Below are 23,487 nucleotides of genomic sequence, written 5' to 3'. Positions count from 1 at the left end.
GAGCATGTATAGATTTGAAGCTATCTTTTCTCATTTTATCACAATAAGCGCCCCTCTAATAATTTTTATGATCCCATTTTCTATATGGATCTTGCATCCGAGCTCATCCAATTGTCCTAAATATAACAGATTCTTCTTCAAGTCTTTCACATGTAGTAAATATTGAATGGCACGTATTGTACCATCAAAATTTTTAATTTTGACAGTACCAATATCAAAAATTTTCAAGGCATGATCATTGCCCATAATACAGATCCTCCAGAGATAGGTTCATATTTGTGGAACCATTCTTTCCGGGAGGTCACGTGCCAGGAAGCTGCTGAATCTAGAAGCCAAATATCAACAAACTTCTTTCTGCCTTCATCAACGGTAGTTGTTCCACTGTATAAAATTTCACCATCGTCTGATGTGCTGACAACACATCCTTGAGATGTTAATGACTCTGAAGATTTTTTATCATCACTCTTCTTATTACGTCAACACTCTGATTTCATGTGCCCCCTTTAACCATAGTTGTAGCATTTGATATTCTTTTTACTTCTTAATTTTGATCTACCATGGGTATGACTCTCACTGGAGCCACGTTCTGTTGATCTTCCTCTCATCATCGATAAGGCCTCCGCTTGTTGCGAACTTTCCTGCTTGTCTTCCTTATTCTTGCGCTGGTTTTCTTTCTCCAGAACAGTGGCTGCAACGTTGTCGAAGACTAGATTGTTTGCAAAGATGTTGTTTGTTAGGTTGATAATAAGTTGCTCATACGAGTCAGGTAGACCCTGAAATAAAAGTTCTGCATGTTCATTCACACCGATTGTGTGCCCAAACGTTGTGAGTTGGGAGAACAATATATTTAGGGTGTTGATGTGGTCGGTCATCAATGTAGATTCTGCCATCGTTAGAGTGTAAAGTCTTCTTTTTAAGAAGATTTTGTTATGCAGAGATTTGGCCTCATATAGCTTTGTTAAAGTATCCCAGATCTCCTTTGCTGTCTTCTTCTCTTTTATGCTTAACAATACCCCCTCTGATAATGCCACATAAAAGATTTACAATATCATATTCGTCCATCTCATTCCACTTCTTATCATCAGTGATGTCGTCCGGCCTTGCATCGATGACTGCTAGACAATTATCCTTTCTCAAGATACCATTTATCTTTAACTTTCATAATGAGAAATCACACCCATTGAATTTCTCAATCTCGAACTTCGCCGCCATTGCTTCTACCATGAACGATAACTCCTACTATTTCACATGAACAATAATAGTATTTGTGAACAGTAACTGTATGTGTGAATAGTAACCATATTTGTGAATAGTGCTCGGTGCCTTCAAAGGGTAAATGATAAAAAGGGTAAATGATAATCTAACTTATTTTCTGATGTGGATGATCTACTTTTAGTGACAGCCACAAAGCATACGATAAGTAGATAGACGTACCCTAAGCCAGACTTTGATTTCACTTGTAGGGACAAATTCGGGGCCCAATAGAGCAGGGTCCTAGCTAATAGTATACCAGAAGTAATAAAATAAACACACAGATTTACATGAAAAACTCCCTAAATGAATTTGGGGGTAAAAACCACGGGTAAGGATAGAAGACTCCACTATGAGGAGTTACAATATCTCTTTATAAGGAGAAACTCTCACTAATTTTCTCTCTCAATCTTTTATATGTGGAGTTGTTTTTTCTAGGATGTATTTTTTTCTGAAAAGTTTTGGGCCTATTTATAGCAACCGGGAAAAAAAATACTATTCACAAAATTTTAATATTTTTTCCTTTCGGTGCGGCTTCTTTCGGTGCAATTAATTTGGGGCCCGCCATCTTTTTGTTTTTTCACAATTGCAGCTGTCAGCAATTGCGGCTGACAGAACTTACATTTTAAGTACTTGTCTATACGGAAATGGTGAAAACATGAATATTTTTGTATAGAAAAGTATAGAAGTAGTGGTTTGCATGTATACTTAACTATATTCTGGGAATAAAATTCATCCTTTTACTATAAGAAGTTTGATGCAGTCTCAGGAGAAAAGTTACTGCATATTAGATATATTATACACAAATATATCCTCCAATAGCATGATCTCTCTCTCTTAATCCTTCCCTATGTTGGATTTACTTTGTTTCAAAACATGTATTCAACTACTCCATTTGGGTCAAAAGTCTAAAGCATTATAGTTAATAATATTGCTAATTGTCTAAAAAGTTATCGAAGGAAAAAAAAAACTAAATTGGAAGAGTTAATTGGCATAATTGTCAGCAATGAATTTCATCCAAGGTAAGTAGTGGCTTAACTTCAACTTCTTCAGGTGCTGAAAGTACCGAGTAACAGACTACGAATATCCTGAGTCCATGCTTGATGTTCATCAGTTGCATGCTAAATGCATCCGTATCCTTTTTGCTGTACTTAATAGGACATTTAAAAACATTCCCATGAAAAGGAATTTGTGCATTAGTCACGTATCCTTAAAGTCTAATCACATGCTATCTTTCGTTTTTTTCCATTTTGATTTAGGTAAAATATTATCAGGGTTACATATGAAAAGGAATTTGTGCGTATAACTGTTTTACATATACAAAAGGCAAGTATAGCAAGTACTGTCTCTTAAAGTATAATCACATGTTATCTTGATTTTAATCCTTCTTTGATATTGATGTTAGTTTTAATTAGTAAGGGAGCTTAACTAGCATATCTAGTCTTCACTTGGGTCAAAAGGCTTAAGCATTTTAGAGTATAACCACAGTTTGTAGCTTCTTAGACACTGGCAGGTTGGATAAGAAATTAAAAGACTGAGTTTAAACAGGTAGGGTTAGCACTAATGCCACACAATTTTACTAATTACAGGAATAAAAAATTACCAAAATTTACGCTTGACGTGCACTAATTTTATACAAAATGAATCTATATGCTTTTTGCTGTACTACACCGGACATTCAGAATATTTTTCGTGAATTTTCCTCACTTGGGCATTCATCATAGATTCTTATCTCGTATATTCCATATGTAGAGGATTGGATACATGGATATGATCACCTAGAAAACTGACCATTCAACCAGCAGTCAAAGCTCGAGATTTATTTGAAGATGAAAATACCAAGTTGTTTGTTAGTTAACCTGATCAGTTTTTTTCTTGACAGACACTAGGATATTCTATCTATTAAGGAAATTGAGGGTTCCTTCATGGTTAAATTAAGTAGCCAAGTTGATTCAGCTTATTTCAAACCAAGCTGGACCTGACTAAAATTAATCAGCAGAATCAACAATGCTTATACAATGAGTAATATGCGAAAATCAACAAACCATTAATTTTCGAGGTACATCTATCGGTTCAGAAAAGGAAAGGTGTCGGAGTCCAAAGATAGGACCAAGAGGGTTTCAAAAGTTTGGAGAAGAGGGAAAGAAAAGATTACGAAGAAAGAGCGAGATTAAAGAGCACGTCTCTAATTTCTTCAATAATCAAAGTATGGTTAATTTAATACAATGTACCTATCTTTACATATACTTGTTTTTCGCAAAAATAATAGAGAAGGAAGAAAACACATAATTTGGTCAAACAGAAATCACTAACTTCCTCCCTAGAATTATTACTTAGAGTTGGCTCTATGGTGGTGTTTTGCCTTTAGTTGCTACTATTGCTCTTATTTATCCATTTGTTATGCTAATTACAGACTGAGTTTCAGGCTTCTGGCTACATTCTTTCAACATGTCAGTAACCTTTCCGTTAATGGTTTTGGATAGTTGTTAAGAGTTGTGCTAGTTTTATTGTTCTGTTATTTTAAACTCTGTGCATTGCTAACAGGTTAGTATTATGTTTTTTTTGGAGAGTATTTTCCTCTGTCCTGCTGCTAATGGAAAGAAAGCTTATTCATCATTAGACAGGAGAACATAGCATCGGTTTGTCCTGTATTCCTATATCCTGCTTTCTTAAATCTGTTGTCAAACACTTTGAGATTAGGAGGAAGATACTCCTAATTAATCTCAGTGAGAAAACAATTATAAACCATACTATAATGTAGAATGAAAGAGCTTAGAGAAATCCCTTGCGTTAATCAGAAATCAGAAGGACCCGCCTGCCTGCCCATTCTAGGAGGAATCCCTTATGTTGAGTTCCTGCTTTTTCCCCAGGAACAACAAACAAAACTTCAAGGCGAGTTTCATAAACAAAGAAACACCAGCACCTAGCGTGCGAAGGAAACCCATCGGTTAAAGATCCTTAACATTCTTTTGCTAACTAGTACGAAAGCGTGCCTTCGTGGATGTAGCACTAGAATGGATACGGGTCGTACCCAAGTATCTGTTCTTACATTTTCAGGTATGCATGTGCACGATCGAATGATACAGTACGCATGTAAGATTCTAATGATATGACTCCACGAAATACGTAACACGAATGACATGCTTGGGTTTTGATTGATGCTAATGATACGGGACTGATACCCAACATAAGGAATGCATGATGCAAATAAATTTCTAACCCTACGAAATTAAACAGTTACTCTTGAAAAAAAGTTGAAAAGCGAGTACAGAAAGAATAACAATTTACACCTGTAGGTACTGATTCTGATTATCAACATTGTTAATACAACAATACACAGTGAAAAAAGTTGCATAAAAAATTGCAATAATTTTGTCTCGAGGAGCAGGATTCTTCTGTGCAGGTAACAAAGCTACTGTTGTTGTTGACCCTGCTGAAGGTTTATCAACTTGAAATAAGCCCCCTGCCTATCCTCCACGAGTGTAGAATGGTTTCCTTGCTCTATGATCTTCCCATTCTGAAGTACCGAGATGATATCAGCATTTTGGATGGTGGAAAGCCGATGAGCAACCATGAGAGTGGTTCGGCCTCTCATGACGTGATCCAGCGCCTGCTGGACAACTTTCTCAGACTCAAGGTCAAGCGCACTGGTTGCCTCATCAAGAAGCAATATTGCGGGATTCTTTATGATGGCTCGCGCGATGGCAACCCGCTGCTTCTGCCCCCCAGATAGCTGGACCCCACGCTCGCCAACTCTAGTTGAGTAGCCTTCAGGCAGAGCACTGATGAAGGAGTGTGCATTTGCAAGTTTCGCTGCCTCAATGACCTCTGATTCCGCGGCACCATCCTTTCCGTAGAGGATGTTATCATAAATGGTGGTAGCAAAGAGTGCCGGCTCCTGTTGGACAAGTCCAATGTGTTTCCGAAGGGCCTTGAGTTTAATTTTTTTGATGTCTTTACCTGAAAATGATGAACAAAAGAAAGCTAAGCTCAACTCATCAGCCTCTCACAAATGAGGACGAAAAAGATGGAAAAGAGATGCACATATATCACAAATGAGCTCAACTCATCATCCTAAAAATTCAAAACACCAGCGTATCAACCCCTTAGTTACAACGTTACCATTATGTCGGCAAGGTAATAATGCCCACAGTAGTTCTGGCTTTATGAAAAACCCTCCTCTGCGTTCAATTGCTGAGATTAGGATCTTTTTTTTTTTCATTGCTTAGATTAGGATTCTAATAGCACTCAGGGTAAATAATTGACTAACAGCTGTTCACAAACCACAAGAGCTCATTTCGTAAGTGTTCTGTACCCTTCTCAACTTAGATTTATGCTCGATTCTGAAGTCTTTTCTGATGATTAGGATGACTAACACATTATGCTATATCACATTTAGAACCATTCAGCCCTAAAATATACTACATTTATATATATATTTTATTGTATTTCATGTTTCCTTACCCCAGTCGACTAATATAGGATAAACTTGTAAACAATATGAAATCATGATGTTAAAAATATAATGGATTTCTGTATGGACCAACTTACAAGTTTACAAAATAATGATCCTATCTTGGGTTAGCTGGGCATTACTTTTGAGGTTGATAACAGTATGGATTGAAAGAGATGTAGAAGCTTATACAAAATAGGCCCAAATGCAATTCACTTTTCATAGACGACAAATCATAGTTCTCTTTCAAGGATATAAATTTTGAAGTGGTCAACTAATTAATTGTCATTAGGTCTGAATAGATAAAAAAAAGACAAGTTTCCATGTTAAAGCCCATGAAAATGCTGAATTTTAAGGTACATATACTTATTTGCTATTAGATCAAAGAACAAAAATTGACAAAAACAATTGGTTATAGCTCATGAAAATCACGATTTTTGAAGAAAGAGAATTTAATTGCCATTGGCTCGAAACGAACTAAAATTGACAAATATCATGGATTATAGCCCATGAATAGCCCATGAATTCATGAATTTTGAAAACTGTGGGTATTAGCACATGAAATCACAAATTTTAAACTATGCATAATGAATTGGCAATGAGTCGAAACCAAAAAAAATTGACAAAAAAATTTGGGTTATATAGCCATAAAAACTATGAATTTTGAACTCGTATAATTACTTGTCATTAGGACGAAATGAACAAAGATTGTCAAAACTGTAGTTATGGTACATCAAAATTGCAAATTTTAAAGTAGTTATAATTAATTGTCATTGTTGAACGAAAGATAATGGACAATGATCGTTGGTTACAACGTATAAAAATCACGAAAACTGAAGTTCGCAAAATTAATTGCTATTGCATTGAAATGAAGAAAAATGGGGAAAAAATCATGAAGCCTATAAAACCACAAATTCGAAGTATGCACACTTATTTCTCATTGGGACAAAAAACTAAAATTGATAAAAATAGTGGAAAATAGCCTATGAATGTCATGATTTGTTTGAAGGAAATACAATTGTCATTTGGTCGATAATGAAAATAGACTAAAACCGTGGGTTAAAATTCATGAAAACACAATTATTTGGTACATATGATTATCTGTCATTGAGTTGAAACAAATGATAATATATCGCGGCATATAGCCCAAAAAGTCGAGAATTTTGAAATATTCTTAGTTAATTGTCACTAGGTCGAAATGGACAAATAAAATTATGAAATTTGAAGTAGGCATGCTTATTTGTCTTTAGATCAAACTAAATGAAAGTTAGCAAAAAATGTGAGTTTTATCCTATGAAAATGACAAATTTTAAAATAAACAATAATTAGTTGACATTTTGTCGAAATAGATGCAAAGCATGAAAACTGTGGGTTATAACCTATGTTATCTAGGTACTTCTAATCTAAAGCCATGCCCATACCCGACATGTACCCGTACCCATACCCAAATTCTCTGTACCCTCCTTGCACATATGCATACATTTATTCGGGCATGTTCTCAATTATATAGTACATTTCTTAATTTAAAACACTTGTCATGTACTTTTTGGACATATATCATACACTTCACATCCACTTCTTGAAACTCATTGGACATAGTTCAGATTCCGAATTATGATTTTGAAGGGTCATTTGAATGTCTAGATCAAAATTAATGTTTTGCCAATTTATAATCCACATAATAAGAAATATAGAAACGCTATTGGAATTTAATTTCTCATCCTTGTTCTCATATTCCAATATATAATATATGTGTATATACATATTTATATAGCGGTGTCCCTATACCCTACCTCTTACAAATTTGCCATGTCTAGTATCCATACCCATGCAACATAGGTTATAACCCATTTAGTAATGTATACCTAATTAATAGCCATTATGTTGAAAAAGACAAATGAATGAAAATCTTAGGTTAAAGCCTATGAAAATTGTGAATCTTAAGATGCGCATACTTATTTGTCATTGGGTCAAAGAACGAAAGCTAACAAAATTATTGGTCAGTCCATGAAAATCACAAATTTTAAAGAAATAAAAACTAATTTCTATTGGATTAAAAAAAAGAAATTAACAAAAGCCATGTGTCATAGCCTATGAAATTCGTGAATTCTGAAAATCGTTAGTAATAGCCCATGAAAATCGTGAAGTTTTAAATACTCATATTTATTTGCCATTGGTTTGAAAAATAAAAATTAACAAAAATCAAGGGTTATAACTCATGAAAGCGAATTTTGAATTATATATAATTACTTGTCATACGGACAAAACTAACAAAAAATGCCAAAATCGTAGGTTATAACACATCAAAATCGTGAATTGTGAAGTAGTCATAATTAATTGTCATAGGGTCGAATGCATGATAATGGAAAAAAATCATGGTTTATATCCCATGAAAATTGAGGATATTGAAGTTCACACAAGTAATTGCTATTATTTTGAAACGTAAAAATGGACAAAAATTGACTATAGCTCATGAAAATCACGAATTGTGAAGTATGCATAATTATTTATCATTTATCAAATGAACGATAATGGATGAAAATCATGGGTTATAGTCATGAAATTCGTGAATTTGGAAAATCGTGGGCAATAGTTTATGAAAATTATGAATTTTGACATACTCAATTAATTGGATTGATGTGAATGAAAATTGACAAAAATTATAGGTTAAGCTATTAAAATCACGAATTTTGATGTATGCATAATTACATCCCATTGTGACAAAATAAACAAAAATTTCCAAAATCATAGCCCATCAAGATTAGAAATTCTGAAATAGTCATAATTAATCATCATTGGACGAAATGAACGATAATAGACAAAAATTATGAGTTACAGCCCGTAAAAATCATGAATATTGAAGTTTACACAATTAATTGATATTGGGATGGAATAAAAAAAAATGAAAAAAATCATCAACTATAACCCATGAAAATTACAAATTTTAAAGTAAGCTTACTTATTTTCCATTAGGCCGAAAGAATGATGATGGACAAAAATCATGGGTTAGCTTATAAAAATCGCGACTATTGAAGTTTGCTCAATTAATTGCTATTTGATAGAAGCAAACAAAAATAGACAAAAACAATGAACCATTAGCCAATGAAAATCACAAAATTCTAAGTTTGTGTATTTATTTTTCATCAGGTTGAAGAATGAAAATTGACAAAAAATGTTGGTTATAGCTCATGAAAATCATGAATTGATATGAAAGAAAATCTAATTGTCATTGAGTCGAAACTAATAAAAATAGACTAAAATCGTGGGTTACAATCTATGAAAATCACGAATGTTTAGGTCTGCATAATTAATTGTCAATAGGTCAAAACGAATGACAATAAGAAAATATCGTGGGTTATAGCCTATGAAATCACAAATTTTAAAATAAGCTTAGTCAATTGCTATTGGGTTGAGACGAACAAAAAAATGGACAAAAATCGTAAGTTATAACCAATGAACATCGTGAATTTTGAAGTAAACATACTTATTTCTCATTAGGTATACCCAATAAAGAAATTTTGATACACATTATTTGTTGCCATTGAGGTGAAACAAATGAAAATTAATGAAAAAAAAACTGTAGGCTATTCCATGAAATTGCGAATTTGAAAGTGTTCGGCTAATTAATTGCCGTTAGGTTGAAATAGACAATAATAAACAAAATTCATGCGCTAAACCTATATGAATTAGAATTTAAATGTCAGATTCATTTTTACCATTAGGTCAAAGAACGATAATTGACAAAACATTGGTTACATGATAATCGCGATTTTTGAAGGAAACGGCTCGAAACGACTAAAAATTAACAAATCGAGGGTTATATAGCCATAAAATTTGTGAATTTTGAAAATGTGGCCCCATGAAATCATGAATTTTGAAGCATGCATAATTAATTATCATTGGTTCGAAATGAATAAAAATTGATAAAAATCACAAATTATGCAACCTACGAAAATAGCCAATTTAAAGTACGTATAATTACTTGTTATTGGGAAGAAACAGACAAAAAACTTCCAAAATTGTGGGTTATAACCCGTCAAAATCGCAAAAACGTAACTAGTCATAATTAATTGACAGTCATAATTAATTGCCATTGGGCCAAATGAACGATACAATTGTGTTATAGCCCATGAAAACAGTGAATATTGAAGTTCAAATAATTAATTGTTATTCACTAAAATGAATCAAAAATGGACTAAAATCATAGACTATAGAAAAAAATCACCAATTTTAAAGTACACATTTATTTTCAATGGGGTCGAAGAACATAAATTGACAGGAATTTGTAGGTGATACCTTATGAAAAATCATGCTTTTTTATGAAAGAAAATTTAATTGCTTTTAGGTCAAAAATAACCAAAATAGACTAAAACTAAGGGTTATAACCCGTGAAACTTGTGAATTTTTTGGTACACTTGATTAATTTCCATTGGGTTGAAATGAATGAAAATGAGCAAATATTATATGTTATAACCCATTAAAATCGTGAATTTTGAAAATCATGGTAATATCTCCCTTAAAATTGTGAATATTGGAGTATGCATAATTATTTGCCATTTGGTCAAAGCGAATAAAAATTGACAAAAATTGTAGATTATAGTCTGTGAAAATTGCTAATCTAGAAGAAAGTATAATTACTTCACATTGGGACAAACCGAAAAAATGCCAAAATCGTGAGTCCTAACCCATCAAAAATCATGAATTTTGAAGTAGTCATAATTAATTCATTGATTTGGATGAATGATAACAACAAAAATCGTGGTTCACATCGCATGAAGACCACGACTATTTAAAATCACACAATTACTTGCTATCTGGTTGAAACAAACTAAATGGACAAAAAATATAGGTTAGAGCCAATAAAAATGATGAATTTCAATGAATGAAAATTTTCAAAAATCGTAGCTTATATAGCCCATGAAAATAGATTGCCTATGAAAAAAATTTAATTGCAATTGGGTGAACTTAATGAAAATGAACTTAAATTGTGGGTTATAAGTTATGAAAATCATGAATTTTTAGAGCGTATAATTAATTTCCATTAGGTCTAAACAAACAAAAATAAACATATATCACAAGTTATAGTGCATGAAATTGTGAATTTTGAAATCGGCTTCAATAATTGACATTGGGTCAAAACAAACATAAAATGAACAAAAATCGTAAATCATAATTCATGAAAATCATGAATTTGAAGTACACATGCTTATTTGTTATTGGATCAACTCGAACTAAAACTAACAAAAATTATTGGTTATAGCCCACAAAATCTGTGAATTTTGAAGTATGCATATTTAGTTCTCTTTGGGTTGAGACAAATTAAAATGGACAAATATCATGAGTATAACCCATGAAAATAGCGCTTTTGATAGTGTGCGACTAATTAATTCTCCTTAGGTCAAAAAAGAAAAATGGACAAAGCTTGTGAGTTAAAATATATGAAAATTGTGAACTTGAAGGTATGTGTACTTATTTATCATTGGTTTATAGCCCATGAAAATCGCTAATTTTTAAGAAATAAAACTAAATTGTTATTGGGTCAAAACAAACAAAAATTAATAAAAAAAGGTTATAGCCCAAGAAATTCACAAAATTTTGAAGATCTAGGGTAATAGCATGTGCAAAATCGCTAAACTTGAAGTACGCAAAAGTAAATGACATGAGGTTGAAGCGAACAAAAATTGAAAAAAAAATACAAGTTATAGCCCATGAAAATTGCTAATTTAAAAATACATATAATTACTTTTTATTGGGATGAAATGGACAAAAATCATAAAAGTCATGGATTATAGTCCACTAAAATCGTGAATTTTAAAGTAGTCATAATTAATTGCCATTTGGTCAAATGAATGATAATAGAAAAACTCATGGGTTATAGCCCATATTTTGAAGGAGATCGCGATTTTTGAAGAAAGAATACTTAATTGTCATTGGTCGAAACAAACAAATATTAGACAAATTGTGGGTTGTATAGCCCATGATATTCGCGAAGTTTGAAAATCTTGGGTAATTGCTTATGAAAATTGCAAATTTTAAAATACATATAATTATTTGGCATTGGGTTGAAACGAATAAAAATTGACAAAAAACGTTGGTTAGAGCCCATGAAAATGGCTAATTTTGAAGTACGTGTATTTATTTATCTTTGGGAAGAAATGAATAAAAATTACTGAAATCATAGGTTTAGACTAATCAAAATTGAGAATTTTGATGTAGTCATAATTACTTGCGGCAACTGAACTTCTCATCATCAATTGCTATTGGGACAACGAGCGCAAAAAGGCGAAAACTTTGGATAATAGCCCATGAAAACCATGAATTATGAGGTACGCATATTTGTTTCATTAGGTCGAAGTACAAAAATTGATACAAATTATGAGTTAAAAGCCCACAAATCAAAATTTTTATGAATTAAACTTAATTGCCATTATGTGGAAACTAACAAAAATAGAGTGGAGTCTTGGATTATAATCCATGAACATAGTGAATTTTATGGTACACATGATTAATTTTATGGTACACATGATTAATTGTCGTTTGGTCGAAACAAACGAAAATGAGTAAATATTATGGGTTATAGTGCATTAAATTGTGAATTTAGAAATATGCTTAGTTAGTTGCAAGCGGATCAAAAGGAAGCAAAATAAAAAAATGCAGGTTATACTAATAAAAATAATAAATTTTTAAATATACATAATTATTTGTTATTTGGACAAAAGAAATGAAAATTAACAAAAAATGGTGGGCTATAACTCAAAGAATACAAATTTTGAAGAATGCATAATTTGTTGACATTGGATGGAAATAAATAAAAAACCATAAACATTGCGTCTTATAACCCATAAAAATTACAAATTTCATAGCATACACCTAATTAATTCCCACTGAATTGAAATAGAAAAAAATAGAAAAAATTTGTGGGTTAGAGCCTAAGAATTTGAGTATACCTACTTATTTGTCATTGAGATAGACTAGAAATTGTCAAAAATTATTGGTTGCCCATGAAAATTGTAAAACTTATTACCATTTGATCGAAACAAATGAAAATTGACATATCGTGAGGCTTATGAAATTTGCGAACTAGATTTCCAGATTATAGCCATGAAAGTCATGAATTTTGAGGTATGCATAATTAATTACGATTTTGTTGAAACAAATGACAACTAACAAAATCATAGGTTATAGCTCATAGAAATCTCAAAATTTGAAGCAGACATAATTACTTGCTATTGCAACGAAACTAACAAAATCGTGGAAATTGTGGGCTATAATCCATTAAATTCGTGAATTTTAAAGTAGACATAATTAATTGTCATTGGATTGAATGCTTGATAATGGATAAAAATCATGAGTTACAACCTTGAAAATCATGAATATTAAGGTTCACACAATTAATTGGTATTAGGTTTAAACGAGCAAATAATGGACAATAATCATGGATTATGGTCCGTGTACATTATAAATACTAACATACACATACTTATTTGCTATTATGTCGAAGAATGAAAATTGACAGAAGCCATTGATGTTTATAAAAATTGCAATTTTTTATAAAAGAAAATTTAATTGTCATTGGGTCTAATCTAATGAAACATAGACAAAAATTATGGGTTATAACCTATAAAATTTTTGCATTTGAAGTGAATTTTAAATTATAATTGCTATTAAGTCAAAATAGAAAAAATGGACAAAAATCATGGGTAAAGCTTACGAAAATCATAAATTTTATACTATGCAAATTTATTTGTCATTGGATCAAAGAGCAAAAAATGAAAAAAAATTGTCAATTATATAGTCCATAAAATCATAATTTTTGACGAAAGAAAATTTGATTGTCGTTGGGTCGAATCTAACAAAAATGGACTAAAACCATAAGTTAGAACCTATGAAAATGGCAAATTTTTCGGCATGCATGATTAATCATTACGGGTCAATACGAACGAAAATGAACATAGACCACATGTTAATTAAAGTCCGTGAAATATCGTATTTTGAAATATGCAAAGTTGATCTTGGGTCAAAACAAACAAAATTGTACCAAAATAGTGGGTATGACCAATGAAAACCATGAAATTTAAGAATGCATGCTTATCTGCCATTAGGTGAAAGAATGAAAATTGACGAAAATGATTAGTCATAGCCCATGAAAATTGTGATATTTGAAGAAAGAAAGGTTAGATGTTATTGGGCCTAAATGAATGAAAATTCGCAAATATCATTGATTGTAGCCCATGAAATTCGTGAAGTTTAAAATAGTGTATTGATGAACTTTGAAATATGCATAATTAATTGGCATTAGGTAGAAACAAATGAAATTTGATAAAACGCATTGGTTAAAGCCTATGAAAACCACAGTTTTTGAAGTACATATAATTGATTGCCATTGGAACAAAGTGAACGAAAATTGATAAATTAGTGGGTTATACCAATCAAAATCGTGAATTTTGAAATAGTTATAATTAATTGCTATTGGGTCAAACGAATGATAATAGAAAAAATCGTAAGTTATAGCATATAAAAATCATGAATATTGATTTTGCACAATTAATTGTTATTGGTCGAACCAAATAAAAATGGATAAAAATCATGGACTATAGCCCCGAAAAATCACAAAATTTGAAGTATGCATACTTATTTATTATTGAGTCGAAGAGCGAAAATTGATAAAAATCGTGGGTACTAATCCATGAAAATGATGACATTTTATGAAAGAAAAAAATAATTGCCATCGGGTCAATAACGAAAATAGGCCAAAATTGTATATTATAACCCATGAATATTGTGAGTTTTTTGGTACGCGTATTTATTGCCAATGGGTGGAAAGAATGGAAATGAACAAATATTGCAAGTTATAGCCCATGAAATCGTGAATATTGAAAAATGCTTAGTTAATTGTCATGGGGTCAAAATAAACAAAATTGTGAGTTCTATCTAATAAAAAGTCGTTAATTGTAAAGCACACATCCTTATTTTTTATTAGGTTAAAATGAATGAAATTAAAGAATAATTGTGGGTTATAGCCTACAAGAAAATCACGAGTTATAGCCCATGAAACTCGTGAATTTTAAAGTAGCATAATTAATTGTCATTGCGTCAAAACAAAAGAAAATTGATAAAAATCATGGATTTTATTCCATGAAATCATGAATTTTGAAGTATGCATAGATACTTGCTACTGAGATTAAACTAATAAATATGGCAAAAGTAGTGGGTTATGACACATAAAAATCGCAAATTGCGTAGTCACAATTAATTGTTATTCGGTCGAAAAAACAATAATGGACAAAAATTATAGGCAGTAGCCCACAAAAATTACAAATATTAAAGTTCGCACAATTGATTGCTATTAGGTCAAAACGAAAAAATAGACATATATTATAGACCAGCCCATGAACATCACAAATTTCGAAAAACATATCTATTTGTGATTGGGTCAAATGAACGATAATGGAAAAAAAATCACGACTTTTTAAAAATCGCGGTTATAGCCAATTAAAATTGTGAATTTTGATGTACACATAATTAATTCCTATTGGGTTGAAACAAACAAAAACAACCAAAATCATGGGTTATAACTAGAGGTGTCGGCCGGGCCTGAACCCGGCCCGGGCCCGGCCTAGCCCAGTTTTTAATTATATATATATTATATATATATTTTTTATATTTATATATATAATTTTAGTATAATATGGTCATTAAATTATAGTTATATATATTTTTAAGTGTACATTATCATTAATATATACTTGTATATACTTACATATATATTTCTCATGCATACTATATATAATTATAGTATGATTTAGTCATTAATGTATGCTTATATATACTTACATATAATATATAGCTATATACTAATATGTAAGTACATACTAATTGTAGGCGTCTAAAAATGTCTATAGGTATCCATATACAGCTCGAGACAGAGAGAAGGTGATAAACGCCACTATCTAAGTCTAAGAGGATTATCCGACGCCGATGAACACATGAAGCGAAACGGCGACGAATAAGACTTACACTCACCGGCCACCTCCAATGGCCGTGTATCAGCCATGCTACAAACCTCGGCGACCAAGTGGCTGCGCTGCTAATCGGCCACCTCAAAGTGGCCCGCTGTACTCGCCAGATACCAAATCGGCGAACCAAGTGCATGCGTGCTTAATCGGCCCAAGGCGCCCGTGTACTCCCAGCCTCAACATCGGCGAACAAGTGGCCCCGCACGCTCATCGGCAACCGACAAGCTATCATGCGTTCGCGAACCGAATCGGAAAAGCGTCAAGTCAACGAAAACGCACAAATACGCATAAGACGGACAAGTCAATACCTGAAAAACAATAAACGCCCCTGGCGGCGACGTCACGCAAAGCACCGGCCAGACAGTGCTCCCACGGGCCGAGCCGACCATTTGGTAGCTCGGCCAAGGCCGAGCCACCATTTGGTGGCCCGGCCAGGCCGAGCCACTAGGTGACTGTTCGGCCAAAAGTTGGTTTTCTCGGTTCTTTTATGGATTCTTTCAGGATTTTGGATTCCAACTGCTCTGATATTGTTGTTAGACAGTTACTAACTGAAGATAGAAGAGATCCTTTGTTTTGATCTGAAGATACCATCAACCAAGCCTATAAATAAGAGCTCTAGTGTTCATTTTTAAGAGGGAAGGAGATCAAGAGGACGGAGTGCTGCCGAATTGGAGAGTGGAGCCACAAATTTACAGCAAGGATTAGCAGATCTTGGCGATCTCCTGCGCATAAAGAGTGGAGTTCGAGAGATCTGAGACCCGTCCCCTATTCCTCCGGATTTAAGCTTGGTCTTAAATTCCGAGAAGAGCCGTGATTTTACTTAGTCAAAATCATCGCTACTGTAATTACTTCCTTTGTGAAGTGAGAGCATTGATTATCCAACTTCTGCTAACCGGATCTGATCCGCGGCGGTCCACGGATATTAACGTCCCCGACACAAGTAAAGAACCCACACAAGCAGCGGGTGATAAACGTCCGTTGCGCTGTTTGATAAGAGTTGTAATCTTTATTTTCATTGTATAAAGGAGATCTTATAAAAAGATTAATTTTTTATTTGAGTTTATTGTAATGACGAAAGTTGTAATAGATTTGATGACAATGAAAACATCAACTTTTGACCCAAACACTAATACATACTTATATAAATATAATAAGATTAATCTAATTTTTAATCAAATTTTAGCAAAAAAATAAAAAAAATACAAAATAGACAAAAAAATCCGGGCCGACCTAGTTTGGCCCGGGCCTGGCCCGGGCACCCCTGGTCTGGGTCCGGGCTAGGCATTTTGCCCGGACTAGACCCGAAAATCTGGGTGGGCCGGGCCGTCACGTTTGGACAGCCCTAGTTATAATCCATCAAAATTACGAATTTTGAAGTAGACATAATTAATTGTCATTTGATCGAATAAACTGTAATGGACAAAAATTGTGAGTTATAGCTCATGAAAATCGTAAATGTTGAAGTTTACACAATTAATTGCTATGGAAAGAGCTAAAATGGACAAAAGTCAAGGAGAATAGCTCATGAAAGTCACAAATTTTAAGGATGCATACTTATTTGTTATTGAGTTGAATGAATGATAATGGATAAAAATCGTGGGTTCCTGCGAAAAACATGACTACTGAAGTGAAGTTCACATAATTAGTTTTAAGTGGATCGAAATTAATGAAAATAGACGAAAAACATGGGCTAGTCCATGAAAATCATGAATTTTTAAGTAAGCATACTTATTTGCTATTGAGTCAAAGTTAAAAAAAATTTGATAAAATTGTGGGTAATAGCCCATGAAAATCATGATTTATTATGAACGAAATATAACTGTCAATGGGCCTATAAGAAAAATCGACAAAAAATGTGGGATATAACTCATGAAAATCATGAATTTTTGGTACGTGTTATAAAATTTCCATTGTGTCAAAATAAAAAAAAAGATCAAATATTACGAGTTATAGCCCATGAAATCATGTATTTTTGAAATACGCTTAGTTAGTTGCCATTCGATCGAAAGAACAAAATAAAACAAAAATCATAGGTTATGTCCAGAAAATTGTGAATTTTGAAGTACACATACTTATTTATCATTTGGTCAAAACAAAAAAAAATTAAAAAAAATTATGGATTATATAGTACGCGAAAATCGTGAATTTTGAATTTGTGGTCATTGGTCAAGACAAATGAGATTGCACAAAAACCACTTGAATTCATGGAAACTCTTTGGTCTTAACGCCCATGCCTTCCATCACAGAAGTAATATATTAACATAACAGACAGCTGAAATGCAAACTGCTGGTTTCTATTTGATCGACTCAAGTTGATATTATGTAATGTGCGTCTAGAAGAAAAACAACAGAAATGAAGTTGATGGGGGAAAAAAACATTGGGTCTAATAAATTGCATACCATCAATCATAATTTTTCCGGCTGTTGGATCATAGAATCTTAGTATCAGTGCCAGCACTGTACTTTTGCCTGAACCACTTGTGCCCACCAGTGCCATGCTCTTCCCAGCATTCACCCTCATATCAAACTCTTTGAAAATCATGACATCAGGCCTTGAAGGGTACTGGAACTCGACCCTCCTCATCTCGATTACTCCTTTCACCTTCTCTATATCACCCCCAGCATCACCCGAGACTTCACTCTCGCGGTCCAAAACCTCAAACACCGAAGCTACCATTTTATTTCCTTTGATGATATCTGGAGCCATCGCCAAAGTCTCTCCCATGGATAGTGCAGTCACGATCAGGATCATGAAGGATTTCATGATAGAACCGAATCCTGCAAGCTCTCTGCCCATGAGGACTGAGCCGTACCTGAAAAAGGGACAGAAGTTCATCACTTGGGCAATTGAGTATTTATCGGATTTTAACTAGAGAGGTGAGAGGATACAGACCCGCAAAACCGGGCTCAAATTGAATGCAAAAACTAAACCGAATTCAGCCAAATCTAACTTTTGAATAGTGTTTAGGTTTATGATCATCAAATCATGGTTAATTTTCCTTTTGGGTTTTTTCTTAATTTGGCAATGTAGGCACTTGTGATCAAGTTATGGGTGTATCATTTGTGATGTTGTACCGCCTTTCGACTTTATATTATTACCTTTTGCTTTCAAAATCATAACATGCCTATGCTTTCTTCTAAAAGGTAATCTTTCAAAACGAAGCTTCCATGGGATGCATACTTGTTAATCAAAATGCATAGTGAAGCTCAAAAGTTGGTCAGAAGCAAGACAACTGCCTCTAGTATTAAGTAAGTGTCAAAAGGTAGAGAGTTTTACTTGCAGTTATGCTTCACATACCACAAAGCCAGGGCGTAGGACGAAAAGAGGAAGAACTGAGAAACACCAAAAAAGATGCCTGCAGCCTGACCACGGCGGAAAGACTGCTTTGACGGCCCCTCGAGCTCTCTGGAATATAGGCTGATAACCTTCTCCTCTGAGCAAAAGGCAGCAACTGTCCTGATGTTGCTCACGGCCTCCGCAGCAAGCATGTTTGCTTTTAAGTAGGTGTTGCTCAAGTTCCCTCCAAATCCTTTCAGAAACAGCTTCTGCAGAGACAAATAGATGAATAGAAAAAAATATCAGAGATCACTAATGTTCAGAACATGATAAAGATCACAGGTAAATGGGAAAGCTTATACCTCAGCGATATGACCGGTGACCAACAACGGGTAAGTAGCCAGAACCACAAGAGTTATCCTCCAATTAATGATGAATGCAATTATGAGTGATGTTACTATCATTCCTATGTTTTGAAGGAGGATAGCTGAGCGATCAACAGCTATAGTTTTAAGCAGGGTTGCATCAGTTTCAAGCCGAGAGGACAAAATTGCGCTGTTATTACTCGCATGATCAAACCATCCAATCTCATTTTGCAGAATTGCTGAAAGTACAACAAACACCAGCACATTAATTTATACCACAAACATATCTAGACACCATGGCGGCAAGTAAAGTAAACTTAAATGATGCAGAATTCACCTTCAAGCATCTTCTCTCGGACGCGCAGTGTAAGTCTTTCACCCATGATACCAAAATTCATGTGCTCAATGGCGTGAGAAATCACCGTAACGACAGCACCACTGCAGAAGAGGAGTGCAATCTTCTTCACTTCCCTCTGTGTGGTTTCCCAATCCATGTAATAGGAAATGAGAGCTTGAGTTACTCCGAGGGCAAAGAGTGGCATCTGGGCACCAGTTACAAATGCAGCTAGGGTCCCAGTAACACCAAATAGCCAATCAGGAGCTATCATAGAATACAACCTTTTCATAGAGACAGGCTTTGCCTTCGAAGGACCAATTTCTTCAGGAACAAAGCAACTGACAGAGTCCTTGTCAGAGCGAAAGCTTGCCCCTAAACTAGTTGTTTTACTACACATTTCAAAAAGTCAGCATTTAAACATTAATTTCAAATCGCAGTCAAGCTAAGATATTACCTTTGAGGTCGGCCAATGTTCGCATCCTCAGAGGGGGGTGATTGCTGAACGGCAGCATCTTGGAGTTTAACAAGGGAGGCATAGGCGCTCTGAGGATCCAGAATGAGCTGTTCATGGTTTCCAGTCTCTATGATCTTCCCTCCTTGAACCACAGCAATGATGTCTGCGTTCCTTATAGTGGACAACCTATGGGCTACTATGATTGTGGTTCGACCGACCATGACACGGTCAAGTGCCTCCTGAACGCTCCTTTCTGACTCGGCATCAAGTGCACTTGTAGCCTCGTCGAGGAGAAGAATTGAGGGGTTTTTCAGTATGGCTCTCGATATTGCTAACCGTTGCTTTTGCCCACCAGACAATTGGACACCTCGCTCGCCAACCTGCAATATTTTGCAGGTTAATAAGCTTGAGAAGTGTTTTCTAGAGAAAACAAGAAGATCCCACACGTATATGTATCTGGAGAAGTTTGGTATTGAGATCTTTTCAAAATCCTGCTTCCTTTTTTTCCATCATCAGAAACCTGTTTCTTGGGCACGCCTATACCTTACAGATACTTGCGGACATCTAATGCATAACCAATGAGGTACCAAGTATAGATATATGCCAGCACATGAAAATGTCAAAGATACCTACTGAACACTAGGCATACCATATCAATAAAAAAAATTCTGACGAAAAAAGTTATTTCAATAAAAAAAGAAAAAGAAAAATTACCTGTGTTTCATATTGATCAGGTAGGTTGTTGATGAAAGTTATAGCCCCCGAAAGTTTAGCAGCATGGTTGATCTCATCAAAGGTTGCATCATCTTTTCCGTAGAGTATGTTCTCTCGGATGCTTGTGGCAAAAAGGGCTGGCTCCTGATTGACCAAACCAGTCTGCTGCCTCAACCACTTGAGGTCCAAATCCTTGATGTCGTGTCCATCCAAAAGTATGACTCCAGAAAGGGGCTCGTAGAACCGCTCAATCAGCGATATTACCGTGCTCTTTCCCGACCCACTCCCACCAACAAGAGCAACAATTTTCCCAGATTGTATGTCAAGATTAAGATTGTGAAATACACGAACATCTGGACGCGAAGGATATGCGAAGCTAACATCACGAAGTTCTATATGACCATCAAGATTAGGCAGAGTAGTTTTCCTCAACCTTGAACTTGTTTCCCTAGCCGCGCTCCTTTCTATCATCTCAAAAATGGGGTACGCAGCGGTTCTTGCTCTGAGGAATGTGGAGACATTTGGCCCTGCTAGACCTAGTGACCTGAATCACATTTCAACCATATATCAAGTTAGTTAATGCAGATTGGTCTACTAACACTGACATCTTCCCCATACATCATGAAAGAGCTGAAACTAATTAAAATTAATCTGAAAAATGATTTCAGTATGGCACATCACAAAAGGTGGATACAAATAGGAAGAGGCTGACATATATTTGCAGAATCGTTTTAGATTAGTCTTCTGGGAGCCAAAAAAAAAAAAGTAGAACAGGTAGCTAGAATGAGTATAGCTATAATTTTGTGGACTGAAGAAGCACAAACGCAGTCTTCTAAAGCTTGGAGTTGTCGTCTACTGCCTTTGCCTAACACAGTGTGAGAAGCTGAAACGTCCGAATCTATAAATTTATGGATTGAAAAGTAAACAAAAAAGTTTCTAGAATTAAGAAGAGAGATGGTACTAGACTTACAGTCCTGCAATGACAACGTTGAGCATCGTTGTGAATGCTTCTCCTCCATTCGCTATGCCCTTATGAACAACAATACTAGTGAACCAAGTGAGCAACGCCCACGAGAAGAACAGAACACAATGCAATGATCCAAGCCCAAGTCCCTTCGCCAAACCCCCCTTCCTGCCATACTTGTATGTATTCACTAGTGCGTTCTTATAACTCTTTAATGCCTTCTCTTCCCCCACAAACGCTTGCACTGTCCTAACATTCCCAATAACCTGCCAACACAAAACAATGTGCAAATAAACCAATTAGCTAAAATTCACTCAATTATGATACAAACTAAGCAAAACAATTCTATAGAGGGCCCTTTATAGAAAATTACATAAAGAGATGAGGAATGCATTTGCCTAACACGACTTTTGATGCACACGTCACTATCAACTAGCTATCAGTGAAGTCAGGCTACCTACCTGCCAATATTGCATTGATGAGCAGTCTGATTGTGCAAGTAGACGATAATGACTTGTGAATCAAGTTTCGCGTTAGGCCAGGTGCACAGAATTTTATGTACACTTCATTGTCAGACTGCCAATCAGTACAGATTGTACTCATAGCAATTGCGCATATAGAAAATTTGACTGCAATGACAGCTGATAATGATGTGTGCATCAAGATTCATGTTAGACCATATATGTTCATCCTTTTCTCCTTATATGGTTTTCGGCCCTCTATAGGGCTTTGTTCCCCTACAACATGGTGCTAGCAATGTTGACCTCTTCGGCAATCTCTCCGGCCTTCACGTAAGATTTTCGAACACGGGCAATGAGCCCAACGGCAACATAGGCATAGATACCTCCGGCGATGGCAATGAGAGGGACAATCGAGAGGGTTACGAGGCTGATTTGCCAGACACGAGCAAATCCAATGGCAAACCCGGTGATGAATCGGGTTATGTAGTGCATGAAGTTGCCAACCTGCAACATGTGGTGAATGCCCTAATTAAAATTGGTTCGTTATCATCTTGTGCTGGCAAATTGAAGGCTAATGTCGACTAAAAATTGGTCAAGTTTTAAGTTTTAGTGCAATTAATTGGATGTTAATGTCGATTGTGGGTTGTAAGTATAAGATTGGTCTACAAAGAGAGAAATTTTTTAAAAGAAGTCAGAGTAATACCTGCGGACTCGCCCTTTGCTCTGAAACCCGAATTCTAATTCGTAAGAATTAGAGGTGCAATATGGGTTTTTGGCTAAGAAGAAAATTTTAAAATAGCCCCAAATTTTTTTTTTAAAAAATCGACCCATTCCCAAGTTATTTCCAGAAATCGACCCAGTTTGCTTAAGATCTCTAGGGTAATTTCTTTTCATTCTCTCCTCTTTTTTTGTTATCTTCAACATTCAAATGTAGGGTTTTCTATCAAAATCCAATTTTCAGGGTTTGAAATTTATTATCAATCACTATCTTTGTGGCGGTTAGAATGCTTTGTGTGCTGATTGTTGTATTTGAAATTAAACTTCTAGGGCATAGAATGCTCATTTCTAGGATTTAGGATTTTTATTTTGGGGTTTAGGGTTTTTGATCAAAATTATATGAGATTATTTGTTTCTTGGGTTTTCCTCTCTTATTCAATGCCCTGATGAACTTTTTTAAATTTTTTGCATTTAAATG

General features: G+C 34.6%; 1 protein-coding gene across 1 annotated transcript; it reads right to left on the bottom strand.

Annotated features, from left to right (window-relative positions):
- On the bottom strand, positions 4,474-23,019 carry LOC109825222 (ABC transporter B family member 2-like). Its single transcript, XM_020392015.1, has 10 exons — positions 22,996-23,019; positions 22,596-22,796; positions 21,838-22,097; positions 20,868-21,411; positions 20,154-20,533; positions 19,700-20,088; positions 19,360-19,601; positions 19,019-19,266; positions 18,118-18,533; positions 4,474-5,208 (listed from the first exon to the last, which is right to left on the bottom strand). The coding sequence occupies exons 2-10, from the start codon at positions 22,782-22,784 to the stop codon at positions 4,664-4,666; spliced, it is 3,213 nt and encodes a 1,070-aa protein (XP_020247604.1). The 5' UTR covers positions 22,785-22,796; positions 22,996-23,019; the 3' UTR covers positions 4,474-4,663.

The sequence above is a fragment of the Asparagus officinalis genome, chromosome 10, assembly GCF_001876935.1.
Source record: "Asparagus officinalis chromosome 10, Aspof.V1, whole genome shotgun sequence".
NCBI lineage: Eukaryota > Viridiplantae > Streptophyta > Magnoliopsida > Asparagales > Asparagaceae > Asparagus > Asparagus officinalis.
Note: the sequence above shows the minus strand (reverse complement) of the source record. Positions and strands in the feature narration are given on the sequence as shown.

Bases quoted from the DNA above. Each gene is read 5' to 3' on its own strand.
- LOC109825222 (XM_020392015.1), bottom strand. From the start codon at position 22,784: ATGCACTACATAACCCGATTCATCACCGGGTTTGCCATTGGATTTGCT. The intron at 20,089-20,153 runs GTAATATCTTAG...TGAAATGTGTAG, and splicing joins AACATTGGCCGACCTCAAAG to TAAAACAACTAGTTTAGGGG. The intron at 5,209-18,117 runs TGCAATTTATTA...CATTTTCAGGTA, and splicing joins AAAAATTATGATTGATGGTA to AAGACATCAAAAAAATTAAA.